Genomic DNA, 19,996 nt, shown 5'->3' on the forward strand with positions numbered 1-19,996 from the left:
GTGAAGCAACAGGGAAAACCAGCACATCCCAGGGCAGCTGCTGGATGGACAGAGTGAACCCAGCTGCTGGAGGATCCAGAGTGTCTTACCTACCCCTAGTTCTTCTTCAGAGACAGCTTTTGCCTGCACCTTAGGCATCAGTACCTTGCTCGGCTCAACCCAAATCACTCCACCAGGACTGGGACCTATCTGCTAGGTCACTGCTAAAGCCAGACTGGATGCCTAAGGAAGAGGAGTTTGACACTGTTGTTAAGAAGGGGCCAGGGTTTTCAAGGATTTTTCCCCAGTACACCAGGCAGTACTCTACTCACCACTCCTTGTTCATTAAATCTGCACACGAGTGTAAGCGCTGCCAGATGTCTATCCAGCATGTTTCCTCTTTCCAGGATTGACTGAAAAGGACATTTAGAGAGAAGCATAAGAGGAGACATATTTCCCAAGAAGAGTTTCCTAGCCTTGAACAATTTCCTTACTCAGTGATTTCCATTTACTTTCTACCTTTCTTACCTAGACCTTGTATTTGCCTCTTCAGACTATTTCCCTTTTCACTTAGTTATATCTGATAACATTTTAAAATATTTTAGTGGCTTTCATCCGTCTATCCTTAAGGAAAAACTTTCAAGCACTCTCCTGACTAAATAATGTAAAAATGAATTCATAGTGTGAATCATAGTGAGGTTTCCCTAAAACAAAGTCTCTCGCTACAGAATTACTGTAGAAAAGAGAACTTTGATTGTTAGTTCTGTAGTTATAGTATTATACAAATTAAAAGTGGTACTTCATGATTCTAAGAATTGTCTACTGTCCTAATTCATCAAAATGGGGTTATCAATTGTTTTCTCAGTAGCTGATGGCACTAAAAAGCACAGTCATCATTCTTGCAGGAAATACTTTAAGGTCCGTTCTGTGCTCTTAGGCATATCTTAATCTCTTCATGTGCTTCAATCTATTTTGAAGGAATGAATTCAAAATCTTTCTGCAAATCCAGCATGTTATCCTGAAACAAGGTATTTTCCTTGGAGGTTGTCACATTTCATGCAAAGACTGAAGTGTTAAAGAAATAAATCATGTCACTCTGCAGCAATATTCAGCTGGTTGCTAGATATTTGTAGGAATTTTCTCTTAGGGAGCCAAATAGATTTTAATACCAAGATGAAAAAGCCAAAGACTAAGTCAGATGTCTCAAAGTTTGCACAAGCTTGTGGTTTAATGCCACCCAAGCTGAAACATTTCCTTTATAGAAAGTGTGTTGATTCTACTCCAAGAGAATCAGTCACTCCGTTTACAAACCAGGGTGCTGTGCTGGGTAGTGTTAGAAGCACAATGATATGGTGCAAATCAAGGTGAAGTCCAAAAGCCATCATGATAAGGCTCAGAAAGTCAGGTGCTGAATCACCCTAATTGTTTTATTGTAGAAGAGCAATTTGATGTGACAAGTCACAGACTAGGTCAGGGCTTGAGTTGTACCTCGGGGGCTTGGGCAACCTCAGACATTACATCATCAGTGAAGAGAAGGAAAGGAGTGCCACTTTCCATGCCAAGCACCTGTTTCCTGAACACACAGGAAGATCATAAAATTATAGAATCATAGAATGGTTTGAGTCGTAAATGACTCTAAAGCTAACCTAGTTCCAAACCCCTCTGCATTGGCAGTGACACCTCCCACTAGACCGTGTTGGTCAAAGCCCTGTCCAACCCAGCTTTGAACATTTCCAGAGATGGGGCTTCCAGAACTTCCCTGGGCAACCTGTGCCAGTGTCTCACCATCCTCACACTAAAGAATTTCCTCCTAATATCTAACCTAAGTCTACTGGTCCTATTGCTACATGCCTTTGTAAATAGTCCCTCTCTAGCTTTCCTGCAGGCCCCCTTCAGATACTGGTAAGATGCTTCGAGGTCTTTCTGGAACCTTCTCTTCTCCAGGCTGAACAACCATAATTCTGTCAGCCTGTATTTACAGGAGAGGTGCTCCAGCCCTTGGATCATTTAGTGGCCCTTCTGTGGGCTTGCTCCAACAGCTCCATGTCCTTCCTATGCTGGGGGCTCCAAAACTAGACACAGTGCTCCAAGTGGGGTCTCATGAGAGCCAAGGAGAGGGGGAGAATCACCTTCCTTGACCTGCTGGCCACACTTCTTTTGATGCAGCCCAGGATATGTTTGGCTTTCTGGGCTGCAAGCACACATTGATAGCTCATGTTGAGCTTCTTCTCATCAACCAACACCCCCAAGTCATTCTCCTCAAGGCTGTTCCAAATCCATTCTCCACCCAACTTGTAATTTTGCTTGGCTCAGGATCAGGTGCAGAACCTTGTACTCGGCCTTGTTGAACTTCACAAGGTTAGTATGGGCCCACATCTCAAGCCTGTCAAGGTCCCTCTGGATGGCTTCCCTTCCCTCCAGTGTGCTGATCACACCACACAGCTTGGTGTCATTCTCAGACTTGCTAGGGTGCACTAAATTTCACTGTCCACGTCACTGACAAATATGTTAAACAGTACTGAACCTTGAGGAATGCCAATCGTCATGGGTCTCCATTTGGACATCAAGCTGTTCACCACAAAACTTTAGGTGCAACCAGCCAGCCAATTTCTTATCCACTGAGTGGTCCATCTATGGAATCCATCTTTCTAATTTAGAGACCAGGATGTTGTGTGGGACAGTGTCAAACAATTTGCACAGGTCCAGGTAAATGATGTGAGCTTTTCTTCCCTTGTCCACAGATCCTGTGACCCCATCATAAAAGTCCATAAAATCTGTCAGGCACGATTTGCCCTTGGTAAAGTCACACTGGTTGCCTCCAACTATCTCTCCATTTTCCATGTGCCTTAGCAGAGCCTTCAGGAGGGTCTGCTCCATGCTCTTGCCAGACACAGACTTGAGATTGACTGGCCTGTAGTTCCCTGGGTATTTCTTTCTTCCCACTTTTGAAAATGGGGGTTATGTATTAATTTTTTTAGTCTGTGGGAACCTCATCAGAGATCAAATCACGTTCTTCATTCTGGCCCCTGAGCTGGTCCATGGGCTGGGAACCTGCTCTGTTGCACCCCAGAAAAGATGATACTGATGGCAGATAGGCCCTGCCATGCCTTGCAGAGCCAAACTGAACAGCTCAAAAGCCCCTTGCCTCTAAACCTGGCAGTTGTCACACAAGTTGTGCAGATATAAAACTTGCCCTGAAAGAGGCAGCAAGAAGAGATCAATGTCTCTGTGCTGGTAGCAAAATACATCTGCAGATGCTCTGCACCATTTGGGACATACTGGAATTGCTGCAGGCTCACAGACCCCCAGCTGGATGCATGGCACCAAGACCAAAATGTCCCATGAGACAGTGACTGCTTGTGAACCTGCAAAGGGGTTCCTTTGCTGCTAGAGAGTAAACAGGAAGGAGAAGTTTGGAGACCAGCCAGATGGCATTTCAGAGGCTGCCAGGAAATCATCTGGAAACAAAGTCTACACCTTAGTAGCTTTTAACTATTGGAGTATAAGCACTTGAAAAATCTAAAGAGGTTTATTTATTCATTATATGATGTGGCTACTTGTGATAGCAGGAAGACTGGTTTCAGTGTTCTTGGGGGTTCTTTCTAATCTACATATCCAAACTTAAACCCAGTTCCTAAATGCAAATAAATGAGATAAAAATGTACACTTGCACAGAGATACACCCTAAGGGAGTGGGAGCTGGGGAAGGAGAAACAGAAAGTAGAAGTGTGATTTGTAGACTGATGCTAGTGATCCCCAACTGGCCTGATTACCCACAGGATTTTCACCAGGGCTTGTGTGGGTAATGAAGTTAAGAGCCAACTGGCTACTTCTTTCTCTGGCTTTGGGAAAAACCTCGGACATTTCATTCCAAAATATGCTCCTTAGTGTTTGGAAGCTCTTGAGTATTAGTGCAAATAAGACACTAAGGACATAATGATGTGACAAACATAATTTATTAGGAAATTGTAATGTGGCAGGTGAAATTGTGGTAAATTCCATACATGCATTTGTTTTACAATAAATAAATATTAACTCTACTGCCACAGAAATTTGGCAGGCATCGATTCTGACTGAATAGTCATGAAATGCTGAAAAATCAGCACAAAAACCATACAGTGTGCATATGGAAAGACATTGCAGTTAACAATTAAACCAGCTGATGCTCTTCATTTTTCTGACAATCCTTTTGGTGCGAGGATCAAACTGGAACTGAGTTGTTCCATGGAAGAAGTAGACATAACCTAGAAATCAAATGTAATCCAGTTATATTTCACAGGTGACTTCTCTTCAGTATTTTGGAAAAACAAATAAAAAAACACCAACATAAACAATCCGCATATACTTTCTATTTTCCATTTCCATCTTATTAAGGTTAGCAACAGGTTTTTGAAAACAAATACTTCTACCTATAGAAGCCCAAATATTCAAGGGAACCCAGATTACGGGTATGGTTTACTTACCATCTTTCTGGAAAGCAGCATCAACTCTGCCAATTTTTCCAAAATCGGACGCTATTTTCCTGGGATAACCATGATCCATGGATTTTTTGTTCTCATCATACCTTAACACAAGAAACATCATTGCAATTTGTGAGGAAGCAGACAATATTTGTAAAGTCCAAAGCAAATTCACACACATGCACAACTCTACTGTAACTTAGATATTTTATGAAGAGTAGCTAAAGTAGCTCTTTTATTCTTCCTACTGTGTATTAAGGTTCTCACATTATCAGTGTTTGGGATTAGAATCTCCTGTCTTCGATAAAGTTTGCAACAAGACTTTCAAGGACCTTGGGAATGCAGACTAGCAATATACTAATGCATTTCTGGCCTGTCAGGACCTTGGCTGTCCCTTGCGCATATAGTGAGGTTCTACTTCAAGGCCCTGCACATTTAGTTCAGTATAAAAATAAAACATAAACCTTGGGAGTAGAAGATGGTAGCACAGTCCTGAAACATATTTGAATTACTGTCAACCATGTACTTCTTAAACAAAATTACTCTCTAAAATTTGTCATGAAATATTGAATTATAAATATAAATAAAACCTGCTGTTCAACTGAAGAATATTTCTAGTTTGCTCACAGAGAATAAATTATAACATCTTTTATCAGCAGTTCATTTTGTTTGAAATGTGAATGAAAAGCGGACAAGATCACAACATTGCACAGAGAAGCAGCACTGTTGTGAGAAAACATGATTTAATAGAAGATCACTCTTTTATTGGGCAGATGTTTCGTTCAGTTGCAAGTAGGTATGTTGCTGCAACTGAAATATAATGAATGGCAAAAAATTCCTATAGAAAAGCTGATTTTCACAGCAAACACTTAAAATTTTTAAACTTCCAGAGAGTACTGTTCAAATTTCTAGAATATGCCTGTCTTATATTTTATTGCACTTGGATTTTACAGTAATACATCAATCCTCGAGGAAAGTGAAAATATGCCCTCTGGTAAGCTTTAATTAACTCTTACCTCCAGTATCTGTCAGCTATAAAGAAGTATGTTTTTCCTGTGTTTTCATCACTGTAAGCTGCATTAATTCTTTTAACAGTCTTTGGGAATCCCAAATGATAGATTGGTTTAGGATAGCCAGGTGCAACGTCATATCCTCTGATAACCCAATACTTACTCTCTGGAAAACAGAAACACATTTCATTTATTTTTGCTCTTTATGAATACCATTGACTTGCCCTTTAGATGAGTAGCAAACAATATGTCTTACATATCAGTATTATTCCTTCCAGTTTATTACTTTAGAAAATAGTTCTAACTCTTACACTGGAGCTACATTGTGAAGACATTGAAACCATCTTTTGTTTTTATGAGTAAAGCACTAGAACTATAGGGTATGTAGATAGTATTTTTCCCAGATTTTTTCAAATAAATATTTTTCCAGGGAGCAACTTGGGAAAGGTTGGAGGTTGATGTGGTAGTCTACTGACATTAGACTTGGATACTGAGTTTATTAAATTCCTGTAATATGTTATTTGATTACAGAGCCATATAATGTTTTGAAGACTAGACAGTATGTGTTAAATTAGACTGTTAAGGACATATGTCTAATCAATATGCTTTAGTAATTTTAGATGCAATGAACATATTCTTATATGGTAATAGATCATATGCTGTAATATGTGCATAATGAAGTCATTTGAGACATTTAAAATGTATTTGAGACTTTAAAGAAAAGCACTTGCTGGTTTTTTTCAGTGATCAGTGTTCCTCTCCCAGTATTCTTTGCCACCAACTTTTGTTTTGGGTTTCTTTGGTTTTTTTCCCCCCCAAAATATGACAAAATACTAATAAGCATGTTGGTAACAGTAGTGCAGGAGTGCCTGTATTTGCCATTTGAATTCAGCAAAAATCCTTCTGCTTAAAGCAAAATGCTGTTAACTGAGGAGAACCAGACCTGAAGAAGGAAAGATGTTTTCATATCTTGCTTTTCAGAGTATTAACTATAATAGAGGGGCAAATTTTCATGTTTCTGACCTCTGGAGATCCGTTACAGCAATATAACTGATATAACCAATGCTCTCGTGTGATTATTTGCAGGTTTGTAAGGTTCTCTGTTTCACTGATCTTTCTCAACAAAACACTTTGACTTCTGTGATTGTATAGCTTGCAAAGGAGCAGGGGGTAAGAACTGGTCACAAAATGTAGAGAATTTCAGATTCCTTTACCTTTAAAAACCAAAACTTCATCCGTCTCAATGTTTTCATAAGCAGCTTGAATTCCTGATGGCAACTTTGACCAGAACAGTGAGATAAAATTACGTTCTGTCTCTGTCCTTGCAGGATGTTTGCGCAGCATATATCTGGTTTAAACAAAATGCATATATTAAAATACTTTCACTCTTATCATGAGTGCAAAACAATTATTATAACTCCTGGAGTATATCAGGAGGGGGATGAGTGGCAATAACTCCCTCCACTGAATGCAGAGAAAACCTAGAGTGACTGCACTCTGAACATTAGCACCTCAGGTACATGCCAAAAATCAGCAAGATGAATATAAGCCCTTCTGTTTGTCTATAGGACAGGCAGGCCAAGAATTCACTCCAGTAGCCACCTGACATCTTTCTGCATAACAGCGCTTTCATTTCTGCCCCTGCTCTGACACAGACAAGTAGCAGAAAGATTACAGTGTGGGACCCATGGACACATTGCTAGGGGATATATGAAGGTGCTCTTGCTTTGCTATTTGTTGAAACAAGTTGGGACAAGTCTGTCTCAACAGTGGTGAAAGCAACAGAACAGTTGGAAAACAACCTACAAGCTCTCATCTCCTTCACCACTCTTGTCAACTACAGCTCTTGGGTTAAGGATTCGAGAACTCTTGCTTGTGTAAATACATAGTGGTTTTCTAGTGGTTTTCTTTGTGCTTCATTCCAAAAGGACAAATTTCTCTCATGGATTATGGGTTTTTTTAAAAGTACTGAATATTTTAAAGAGATAATAGATGTGCTTATTATGGTTACCTGTCCTTAAAGAAGATTATTTCCCCACGTAGTGTAGTAATAGCATCAAATGTCAAATTTGGGTCACAGGCTTGTGGAGTTACAGGTCCTGTTGGCTGCACAGCAGCATTAGACTTACCTATAGGAAGATTATTTTATCTTTTAGTACAGAGAAATATAAAGGTAGTGTTCAGAAGGTGTTTGAGGACACCAAGAACCTTCTTTACAGAGAGTGAGAAGGCATAGAGTTCTGAATTAACGGTCTGTCACTAAAAGTAGGCTTTTAGTGTTGATAAAGCCAATTGTGTTCCTTTTCCAAAATAAGTTTTTTTGCAAAACCAGGCTCAGCTGAAGTTAACTTCCATGTTTCTTTCCTATTTGATTATCCATTGTTCAGCAACAGCTAAACTTCTCATGTTGCTGGGATAAGTATATTTTAAACATATTCTTATTACTGTTTACCAGCCTCAAAAATAGAAATATTAAATAAAAATTGTTTTTCTTACCATAGATGGCTTGAATGCCATCAATATCATCCTGAGGAAGAAGGAATTCATTGGGGTCTGTGTAGGAGTAAGCTGGATACATCAGTGCCCCAGGATCAGTTGAATGAGACAGACCCAGTGAATGACCAAGCTCATGGGCCACAACAATGAACAAATTGTAGCCTGAAGAATATAAATCATATGAAACAGGGTAAAATCTGATTGAGTATTCAGCATAGTTGACTAAATGGAAAACACTTTTGAATCATCCCAAAATACACTGCAGGTATAAGAGAGGCTGTAAGTAGTGCTATCAACATTACAGCTTGAAAATCTTGCAACAGAAGAGCTGTACAAGTACTTGGGGCATGTTGGGCCTTAATTATGGTCTCTTTGTCTTTTCTGTAGTGTCCTTGTGTCGGAAACACAAGACCCTTTTCTCCTGCTGTCACATAAACTGCACAGATCAAGGATCATGCCAAAGATGAGAGAAGGTTCAGTGATCCAACAGAATAAAAACCTTCAAAACAAACCCTGAGACGAAAGTCTTGGTGATGCTTGAATACCCTGGTTAGCATCAAAAGCTGAAGTGCTTGGCTAAGAAAGGGTTAACTGGAGAATTTTACCATGAGATCTTCCTGTATCCACATTTTGGGTTTTATCTGAACAAATCAAGTATTTTGGAGTGCTGACTTATTTTCCATTACAAACCACTATGACCTAAAAATGTCTTTTCTGTGCATTGATTCCTACAAATGGTACAAAAAGAGCAAAGCTGTTTTAAAGGACAATTTTGCCACTTTGGCTCATTTTTTGCCTGCAATTATGCTCATGAACTAACCACCACATGAGTTAAGATTGTACGAGGTTAATCTGCATAAATTAATCCAGTTACAAAATCTTTACCCCTTCCATATTTTGTCCAGGCTTCCTCCTCATCAAGATGCACATCTCCACCAATACCTTCACCAGGCTGGAAAGCATGAGCCAGTTGCCCATTGGGGCCATCAAAAGGCGAGTTGTCTCGGTGGTCTAAAATGAAGAGGAAAAAGATAAATTAGAATCATCAAATGTTTCTGTTATTGCAGCTGGCTATTTACAACATAAAGATGTCAATGTTACCTCTATAAGCAAAAGAGATCATGATATCTGCTTCTTTGTCCTCAACCCTTCTGAACGTCAATGGTGTCACATTGCTCCAAACACTGAGAGCTTTTTTGATTGCTTCCTCTGTATCAGCATGTCTCATTTTTGGAGTGTAATTCAAAATCCTTCAAGGAAAACCAAATATATTATATATTCTTAAGAATACAGCATTTTAGCCAAAAACCGATAACTTGTACAAAAATCACAAATCTTAGATTTATCTTTTATGTATGAAAATTAGTAATGGCTTCATTTTAGATATCACCTTCTACTGTGCCTGTCTTCTTACAGAAATCAGTTAATCCCTCTGCATGTCCACACATGGCATAATGTACTTCATAACCCTCCAAGTTAGGATGCCAGATTTATAACTTTTTTGAACCAGATTAGGAAAGGTTACCTGTATGTCAGATTATTACTTTTCCATTTGGGATTCCCTTTTGTGAACACGTATTCCCCTATATCAGGTATACCACATCTGGGCTTTTTCATCATCTCCAAAGTGTGAAGATCAGGTTTCCCTGTCACTTGTAGTCCAAAGAATGCCTGCATTTCCTTGAGCTTTGCAGCAAGGGGATTTTCACCCTTGTTTCTTAAATGAGGCTGGTGATCCCTTTGAAGATTGTAGAAATTCTGTAGATAAGTCTGTCAGAATTAAAAAAAGAGCATTGTGGCATATCAGTACTGTCTTCAATCACACTTAAATTTTCGGAGTTATCTTGAACTATTCCCATATCTCCATGTCCTGTGTTTACCAGAAGCAAGAATAGCCTCTTTTCTCCAGGAACTGGTGTGAAGAGTCAGATGTAACACTTTGCTTATAGACATCCGAATTTCTTGTTTCACGGATGGAACAATTTGAAGAAACACCTTTGAAATCTAATATTTGCTCTTAATAATTAATTCCACATTATTTATGGTGCTCGATTACTGTAACAACACAATTTATGAGGTCTCATTCAAGGAAAATGAGTTTGGCAGTGAGACACTACACAGCCAGGACCCCCAACAAAGCAGGTGACTACTGCCAGAAAGTCAGCACTTGGCAAATCATGTTATTTATAGCTAGCTAAGAACTATTGTATTAGGCTCTCAGGTCTCCCTACTAAATCTCTACAATTCTGTCTCCAATAAATAGTGTTTTGTCTATATAAGTGTTGTATTTTTCATAGGTGTCCCTTTTTTCCAAAATGTTCCATAAAAAATCTATTCAGCAAAACATGGAAATACATGCCTGATTCAAACAAGTTTCCTCCCTTTCATTACTGAGAACAGTCATATCACAAACTTCAAAGCAGATTCTGAAAAGTATATTTTTGCTGAGTTTGGCTGTTTCTGCACAGCCACAGAGCCTCACTGCTAGAACTGATGCTTTGGTTTTGTTATTATTTTACTGCCAACATCAAAAGTTATGATGACTTTTGAGTAAGTAATTTCCACATAATTTTCACATGTTTTCTAGATTGATAGCAAAAGCTTTCTCTTGAAATCTCTGCAAAATGGCACACCTTCTATTTCAAGCCATATTCTGTGAAAAGAATTTCAACTATAGTTACCTCTCAGACAACATTAGGTTTCATTTAGAAATGCACCAAAAAGTTTTTACCTCTACAAGCTCTAGGGTTTTGCCTTCATCTTCTGCTTCTGGAGCCACAGGAAAAGCAGAGGAGAGGGTCACATGTAGCAACAGGAGAAATGAAAATGTCTTCATCCTTGTCTAAGGTTGTCTGCCTCAGCTTCACTCCTGAGCTATTGAACATGCTTCTCAGGTCTGTTTATATAGCTAATTGGTAAATCAGTGACACTCTGACTCATGCTGTGTAATATCCTCTGATTAGTAAAAAAGATGCGTAACAGTTTCATCATCAAGTAGTGATGCAATGTGTTTAACTAATGTTACTGTCCTTATTTTGCCTGAGCCTTCTGTTTTGGCAAATTTTCTAGTATATTTAATAGCTGAGGAAATGTTGTGTATGTAAAATGTGGAGCTATATTTTATAGGTTTTTTTTGAATAATGAGTTTAGGCTATTCATGGTACAAAGTTTTGACAAACTGGAGAAAAAAAATAACATATAACAGGAACATAATATAACATTGTATGATAATGAATAACAGTATGCAGTACATATGACTATATGTTTTAATATTTTAAAAATATAGCATTTAATTTCATCATTTGTAATAAGAAAATATAAAAGACAGTGCAAAGAACTGATCCTCTCTAGGAACAGTCATCATCATAACCCCAGGAGGGCTGTCATCAGCTAACTCAAAGCTTTGTCTAAAACAATCTTGCAATGCAAGCAAAAATGAGTGCTAAAATTATTCAATATTTTTGACTGATATTAACAAAAATCAGTCATGTTACTGAAATGCACAAACTGGGTTCCCATATGTACAGTAAGTAAATTAATGTTTATGCTCTTACCACTATGGGTAAGGTCTCAGCTGCAATAGCGTATTTGGATCTAGGCAGAGAGATGAACTCTGATTGGAGAAACTCCATGAAACCAAACAGAAATTTTGTGAGTGTAGAAAAGAAAGACTGAAGTAACCATTTTGTAACTGTGTTCCCTGTTTTATGAAATGAAGACCAAAGGGAACCATGATAAATGCTGTTAAATATATTAAAGTTTTTCTCCAGAAAGGGAAGCAGTCAGTATTCTCCAAGACTCTAGAATGGCCTTAAACAACAGTAGTTAAGTTTAGCCATGAGGTTTGGTATTCAGCTACCCAAGGATTAGTGTTTTTGAGATGCTCTAGTGAATCCCACTTGACCTTCATCTGGCCTGGAAGGATGAAGGTCTCCACAGATCCTGTGTCGTGGCAGCCAGCCCCAGATGGGTGACTCAGGTACACGCAAATGAATAATGAGATTGAATCAGGTTTAAATATTTCATCATGTAGATATCCATAAGTTATTTCAGTGTTTAAGCTCCCATTTTGGACAATAGATTCTAGTGAGTGATTCAAGAGACCATATGACATGGCCTGTAAGATAAGACGGATTGCTCACTATACGTCGTTGACTCTATTGGCTAGATGTCAGTCCACAGTAAGAGTTTAATACCCAGGACATATGTGGAAACCTAGTGTAAGCCTTAAATTCAGCAACACATTTCTGACTGCAAGGACAACTAAGCACCAGAGCAGATGGTTTTGCTAACTCTGGCAGTTGTCAAGTACAGGCCAGACAACTTTCACAATAATTTTGGTACTGCTGTCCTTGTCAGGGGTAAAGAGCATCCTTGGAAACCTTAAAAAAGCAATAGTAAATGTTGGTGTGAGAGAAGGAAATGCAAAAATGCATTGTTGTCATGTCTGCTCTGTTGCATCCTGGGCAGGACTGCTGATGGCAGACAGGCCCCATCATGTCTTGCAGAGCCAAACTAAACAGCTCTTTGCCTCTAAACCTGGTGGTTGTCACACAAATGCAGATATTTACCCTGGGAAAAACACAGCAAGAAGAGATCTATGTCTCTGTGCCAATCACAAAATGGATTTCGATAATTTGGGACATACTGGAATTGTTACAGGCTCACAGACCCCCAGCTAGATGCATGGCACCAACATCAAAACATCCTGTGAGATGGTGACTGCCTCTGAACCCACAAGGGGGTTTCCCTTGCTGGCAGAGAGCAAACAGGAAGGAGCTGTTTGGAGATCAGTCAGATGGCAGTCCAGAGGCTGCCAGGGAGTCATCTGGAAACAACTGTGCTAGCTTTTAACTGTTTTCTCTGGAATACCAATGGCAGCTGAGAGATGTGCCTTAGCCAGTTCTGAATTGCTTTCAGCACTTCTGAATCCACAAACTTGCTGCTACTGTCACCAAGAAGCTTTTTTTCACCACATTTCCTTAAGCCCAAGTTATGATCTGGTAGCAATAACAGAGACATGGTGGGACAGCTCACACGACTGGAATGTGGCCATGGATGGCTATGTGCTTTTTAGGAAAGATAGGGTGGGGAAGCGAGGTGGTGGAGTTGCTCTTTATGTGAGAGAGCAACTAGAATGTATTGAGTTTTGTACAGGGGCTGATGAGGGGCGAGTTGAAATTCTGTGGGTAAGAATTAAAGGACAGGGTAGTATGGGTGACACAGTTGTGGGGGTCTACTACAGACCTCCTGATCAAGATGAGGAAGTTGATGAGGCTTTCTACAGGCAGCTGAAAGCAGCCTCACAACTACAGTCCTTGGTCCTCATGGGAGATTTTAACTATCCCGATATCTGCTGGAAGACTTATACAGCCAGCCTTTCACAGTCTAGGAGGTTCCTCCAATGCATTGATGACAACTTCTTAATGCAAATGGTGGATGAGCCGACTAGAAGAGGAGCGCTGCTGGATCTTGTGCTCACCAACAAGGAGGGCCTTATTGAAGCAGTGGTGGTCAATGGCAACCTTGGCTGCAGTGACCATGAGATGGTGGAGTTCAGGATCCTGTGTGGGAGGAACAGAATTTCCAGCAGGACCAGAACCCTGGACTTCTACAGAGCAAACTTTGGCCTCCTCAACCAATTGTTAAGGGAAGTCCCATGGGACAGAGTGCTAGAAGGTAAAGGGGCCCAAGATAGCTGGACAATATTCAAGGACCACTTCTTGCAAGCACAGCATCAGTGTGTCCCAATGGGTAGAAAATCTAGTAAGGGAGCTAGGAGACCAGCGTGGTTAAAAAAGGAACTGCTGGGGAAACTCAAGTGGAAGAGGAAAATCTATAGATCATGGAAGGAGGGACTGGTCACTTGGGAGGAATATAGAAATGTTGTCAGGGAATGTAGGGAGGCAACTAGGAAAGCTAAGGCCTCCTTGGAACTTAACCTTGCAAGTCGGGTTAAGGACAGTAGAAAGGGCTTTTTCAAATATATAGCCAACAAAGCTAATACCAGAGGCAATATAGGCCCACTGCTGAATGAGGTGGGTGCCCTGGTGACAGAGGATATGAAGAAGGCAGAGGTGCTGAATGCCTTCTTTGCCTCTGTCTTTACTCCTGCAGGCTTTTCCCATGAGCCCCAGATTCATATAACCCCAGAAGTAGTCAAGATAGGTGAGGACATAGTAGATGAGGATTGGGTTAGGGATCAGTTGCATAATCTGGACATCCATAAATCGATGGGTCCGGATGAAATGCATCCAAGGGTGCTGAGGGAGCTGGCGGAGGTCATTGCTAGTCCACTCTCCATCATCTTCGGTAAGTCATGGGTAACTGGAGAGGTGCCTGAGGACTGGAGGATAGCAAATGTCACTCCAGTCTACAAGAAGGGCAAGAAGGAGGACCCGGGTAACTATAGACCGGTCAGCCTCACCTCCATCCCTGGAAAGGTAATGGAACAACTTGTCCTTGGCACTATCTCTAGACATATCAAGGAGATGGGGGTCATCAAGAGCAGTCAACATGGTTTTACCAAGGGTGAGTCATGTTTGACTAACCTCATAGCCTTCTATGAGGAAATTACTAGGTGGATAGATGATGGTAGAGCGGTAGATGTGGTCTATCTTGATTTCAGTAAAGCATTTGACACCGTCTCCCACAGCATCCTTGTAGATAAGTTGATCAAGTATGGGTTTGATGATCAGGCAGTGAGGTGGATCAAGAACTGGTTGAAAGGAAGAAGTCAGAGAGTTGTAGTCAATGGGGCAGAATCTAGTTGGAGGCCTGTGACTAGTGGAGTCCCTCAGGGGTCGGGACTGGGACCGGTGTTGTTCAATATCTTCATCAACGACCTGGATGAGGGCACAGAATGTACCCTCAGCAAGTTTGCTGATGACACCAAGCTGGGAGGAGTGGCTGACACACCAGAAGGCTGTGCTGCCATTCAGAGAGACTTAGACAGGCTGGAGACTTGGGCAGGGAAAAACCTGATGAAGTTTAACAAGAGCAAGTGTAGAGTTTTGCATTTGGGGAAGAAAAACGCCATGCACCAGTACAGGTTGGGGGCTGACCTGCTGGAGAGCAGTGTAGGTGAAAGGGACCTGGGGGTCATGGTAGACAGGAGGATGACCATGAGTCAGCAGTGTGCCCTTGTGGCTAAGAAGGCCAATGGCATCCTGGGGTGTATTAGAAAGGGTGTGGTTAGTAGGTCAAGAGAGGTTCTCCTCCCCCTCTATTCTGCATTGGTGAGGCCACATCTGGAATATTGTGTCCAGTTCTGGGCCCCTCAGTTCAAGAAGGACAGGGAAGTGCTTGAAAGAGTCCAGCGCAGAGCCACAAGGATGATTAAGGGAGTGGAACATCTCCCTTATGAGGAAAGGCTGAGGGAGCTGGGTCTCTTTAGTTTGGAGAAAAGGAGACTGAGGGGGGACCTCATCAATGTTTACAAATATGTAAAGGGTGAGTGTCAAGACGATGGAGTTAAGCTTTTTTCAGTGAACCTAACTTTTTCCTAGGAACAATTTCTTACAAACAGTAGTTAACATGATTCATTTTTATTTAATTGTTTTCTACCAGGATGTATAAGCTACCTTTGACTGTTTTACTTGGGTGATAAACTCTCTGGGGCCTTTTAGTTCTGGGTGTCCCAATCATTACACAATAGGTTTTAATTCACTACCATAGGCCTGTCTATTGTAAGAATACATATGTAACCATGCCAAGAAGCATATTAAAGGGCATTTGTCCCTTCCAGGCAGGGTGAGTGTGTAAAATCAAGGAAAAAAAATAACTTTAAGAAAAAGAACATCCAAACCAAACTGTTTGTCCTGAGGTACATAGTGTTGGGCTTTCCATGTTGGACCTCCTGAATTGTGTCTGATGGACACACTATGGAGTCCGTGGCAAGCAAAAAGCAAATAGATATATTCAGAAGTAGGCAAAATGTCCTCCAAGGCAAGATAGTGAAAACCACAACAAGTGACACCATTATAAATAAAACATTGAAGAAAAAGTAATATTTGTGATCTGAATTCTAGAGGAGAAAGAGTCACATAGTAAGCCTGTTCCTTGTGAAAAGTCTTTCGTTTTCAACCAATTTTTCAAACAGGCTAGAAATCTGCTATAGCATGGAAAAATCAGGTATGTTTAGAAGACTGAGAAAACCATAACTGAAATGCTTGGACTGAGTGTATCACAGACAATAAATACAGCAACACAGAGTCCAGGTCTCAAACTGTATCTCAGGAGAGCACAGGATATTCACAATAGCTCAATAATCTTTGGTTAAAAAACCCTGCTTTCACTCAAGTGTTGACTTGTCAGTAGTACCAGAGATAAGAATTTTGAAGCAATAAAAGGCATCAACAGCCAACACTGAAACAACTAAAATATGTTAAGACAGATAGCACTGGAGTCAGTTAAGCTCTACTCTAGTACAGATCCAAGACTTCATATTCAATGATTAGTATGAAAATCTGTGTGCACAGTTAGTGAAATAAGGAAGGAGAGAATCCCAACTAATCAGAAATCACCAAAACCAAGAAAAAATCAGATAAGCATTTGGGAGCAAGAAATCTACAAAACAAACATGAAAGGTCTAGAACAAGCCAGCTTCGCTCTGAGGACTAGAATCCCATCTGGAAAAAAAAAAAAGTTGGAAAGATCAGAATCACAAAATCACAGCATTTTTTGAGTTGGAAGGGACCTTAAAGATCATTGAGTTCCAACTCCCCTGCATGGGCAGGGATACCTTCTACCAGAACAGGCTGCTCAGAGCCCCATCCAACCTGCCCTTGAACACCTCCAGGGATGGAGCCCTCACAACATCTCTGGGCAGCCTGTTCTAGTGTCTCATCACCCTTACACTGAAGAATTTACACCTGATCTCTAACCTAAATCTCTTTTCTTTCAGCTTAAAACCATTACCCCTTGTCCTCTCACTGCAAGCCCCTGTAAAAAGTCTCTCCCCAGCTTTCCTGTAGCCCTTTCAGGTACTGGAAGGCCACTATGAGGTCCCCCAGGAGCCTTTTCATTTTCAGACTGAACAACCCCAACTCCCTCAGCCTGTCCTCAGCTGGAAGAGATTATCCCATTTAAAATAACATGATCTAGTGCAGTTAACTGCAATGGCAGTGCTATGGATAATGAAGAGGAGGATCATTAGAAGGGACAGCTGAAGAAAACAAGCCAAATCCAGAGGTGGTTAGAAACTTCCTTAAGGAACTAAAAATCTGCAAATTGTGAGTCAAACCTTTTATGCACCCTTTTGGCTTTTACTGTTACAGCTGAGACCATGGACTGATTGAGTCTTGCAGTTGTAAGACAACTCAAAATGCCATACCAGAAACATGAAGGAAAACCTGAATTTGAAAACAAGAACAGCATGAGAAAAATAATAAACAACAAATTAAAAACACTGAAACATTTCATACTAAATTCAATAGAAACATTCCACTTAAAAGATTTGAACCTGACCCTGGCAATATCAGACACCAATAAAAGTGAGTTATTTCCTTTTCTGAAAGTGCTGTAACTAAAGTTAAACGTTTTGACCCTAGATCTACCCAATCAGCAAAGTCTTGTTTATCACCTCCATAGGAGGGTGGGTTAGCAGAGTTTGTTTTGAAGACTCAGAATATTTTTCAGACCTTGATAGAGTTGAGATAAAATTTGCCCAGAGTCTAGATCCACATTGGAGTGCCCCATGAGAGTAGTTCTGCTACGAGGGGTTTCAAAAATGCATCGGAAAAAAGGGCTTATAAAGTATGTTGAAATATTTTCTTGCATTCATAGAACACAGTTATACATGAAAGTACAATTTCCTTGTCCTGACAGGACCAGAGGCGATGGACACAAACTGAAACACAGGATGTTCCCTTTGAACACTGGGAAAAAATTTTTTACTGTGAGGGTGACCAGGCACTGACACAGGTTGCCCAGTTAGGTGCTGAGTCTTCCTCTTTGCATATTTTCAAAAGCAGTGTCTCCATAGGCCACCCACAGCCTAGGCAACATACTCCTGGTGGCCCTCCTTGAGCAGGAGGGTTGGACCAGATGACCTCCAGAGATCCAACCAACCTCAATCTGTGTTTCTGTGATTTGTGCAGAAGAGGAATAAAAGAGAAGAACTATCTTTTATCTGTTTGTTTTTGTGGGGTTTTGTTTGTTGTTTTGTTGTTGTTGTTCGTTGAGTTTTTTTAGGGAAGTTGTTTCATGAAAGGTGGTCAGTGGGAACTGAAGACATTTTTTTACATGCATGAAATAAAAGATACCTTCTCAATGACCCTAGATCTTGCTAGCTGTCCATCTGCATACTTATGGGCATCTGTGGAGAATTACCTATTGCCTGACTTCAGCAGCTGGGAGATGATCATCAGCAGTGCTGAAATGGCAGCTGCTGCATGTGTCCCCTTGGTTGAGACGGCCATAAGGATGGCCACAAAGACCACAGAGAGAAAAAATGGAGCACTCAGAAAAGTAGAAAAAGGACCGGTTGCCCCACCCCATTCCTCCCTTTTGGCTGATGAAGACTTCTATTCACTGGTGGAACATCGACATGGGCACACAAACCATGTCCCCCCCTCAACAGCCAGGCTCAGACACGCGGTCCTCCCAGTAGCTGCTCCCGTACCTCCCACATGCCCAGCTACATTTGAGTCCCTGCAGCTTGCAGCCATGTTCCAGCTGCTGGTATTCAGACCTCATAACCTACTCACCTGCCAGTCCAGCTTGAAGTTCCCCCAAAACACGTAGAAAGATCTCACCAACATGTAGGATATGATTTACTAAGAAGACAGAACCAAATGTGCAGGGCATGGGTAAAGAAGGACACTGACCTGCAGGCTGCTTGCACACAGCCAGCTCCCTTCATCCTCTTATGCCTCTGTCTTCCTAAACCCATTCCTCTACAATCTACCCTGATCCTTTTGTCTTTCCCTTCATCATCCCATAATAAATTCTGCACGTTCCCAAAGTCTGCTTCAAACATGATATAAGAAGCTTTATAAGATCCCCAAATACTGATCCCTGTCCCTGTGGCAGAGACCTCTCAGACTGTGAGATGATGGGGACCCTGTGCTGTTGACACATGGTGATAAGTGTCCCCCAGCCTATGGGGGCTTCCTCAGAAGCATGGAGAGGAGCAGAGGCAGGTTGGGGATGACTGGGGCTCCCCTACATGTCAATGTGCCCCTTTGCACCTGTGTTTGTGGACATGTGCTTTAAATCACATATGTATCAAAATATACCTTAGGGTGAGATTCTTCACAGTTAGCTTAGTCTTCTAAAATCAGATGTCTAACAGAAACTGCTCAAACAGGCTGTCCCTCCAGCCACTAATGAAAAGGAGTAATTCCATTTCGAGCCATCCTCCTCTGGCTGGGAGGGATTGCGCTCTGGAGCTCCTGTCCATCTCTCTGTAATTATGAGCAGTAGCTTTGATTAGCCTGCTTGGTTGACTTTGAAATATCTAAAACTAGTTGAAAGCAATCCTACCTTTAGGAACACAAGTGCTCTTCCTCTTGGATTCACAGTATCACACAGTATCACAGTATCACTCTGGTTGGAAAAGACCTTCAAGACCATTGAGTCCAACCACTACCCCAGCTCTGCCACATCCACCACTAAACCTTGTCCCCTGGCACCCCATCTGTCTTTTTAGATGTCTCCAGGGATGGTGGCTCAACCACCTTCTTGGACAGCCTGGATCACCAAGTCCAGCTCCCATCCCAGAGTAGGCTGGTAGAGGTCTGTGTGGGGTGATGTATAGCATGAAGAGTGAAAAGAAGACAGTGGCAAATATAAAACCAGACAATTTTGTGTCAGAAGAACTACTTTGTTCTTTGGCTAGCTAGCCATCCTGATGTTAATTAATGACGTACATACATATCAGTATGTTAAACACTCTTCTTCTGTTATTTACAGAAACACAGGCTGTGCAGGGGCTGAAGTTTGATGACTGATTTGGAAATATTTATGTCTTCCATATATTTATATACAACAAAATTGTTCTTAGTGCAATAACACTACATTTCCAACACCATTACAGTTTTCATTTTC

At 41.0% G+C, this 19,996-nt stretch overlaps 1 protein-coding gene across 1 annotated transcript; it reads right to left on the reverse strand.

The window, feature by feature from the left end:
* Positions 1–4,122: 4,122 nt before the first annotated feature.
* On the reverse strand, positions 4,123–10,781 carry LOC127386237 (interstitial collagenase-like). Its single transcript, XM_051622946.1, has 10 exons — positions 10,677–10,781; positions 9,471–9,715; positions 9,047–9,195; positions 8,831–8,956; positions 7,946–8,107; positions 7,461–7,578; positions 6,664–6,797; positions 5,456–5,615; positions 4,443–4,543; positions 4,123–4,223 (listed from the first exon to the last, which is right to left on the reverse strand). Exons 1-10 carry the CDS (start codon positions 10,779–10,781, stop codon positions 4,123–4,125), a joined length of 1,401 nt encoding a protein of 466 aa, XP_051478906.1.
* Positions 10,782–19,996: the final 9,215 nt, after the last annotated feature.

This window comes from Apus apus, chromosome 1 (assembly GCF_020740795.1).
Source record: "Apus apus isolate bApuApu2 chromosome 1, bApuApu2.pri.cur, whole genome shotgun sequence".
NCBI lineage: Eukaryota > Metazoa > Chordata > Aves > Apodiformes > Apodidae > Apus > Apus apus.

Excerpts from the sequence above, each read along its gene's own strand:
- LOC127386237 (XM_051622946.1), bottom strand. The coding sequence starts at position 10,781 with ATGAAGACATTTTCATTTCTCCTGTTGCTACATGTGACCCTCTCCTCT. Across the intron at positions 9,196-9,470 it reads AGTAATAATCTGACATACAG|GATTTTGAATTACACTCCAA; the intron begins GTAACCTTTCCT and ends TTTTCCTTGAAG. Across the intron at positions 4,224-4,442 it reads TGCTGCTTTCCAGAAAGATG|GTTATGTCTACTTCTTCCAT; the intron begins GTAAGTAAACCA and ends TTTGATTTCTAG.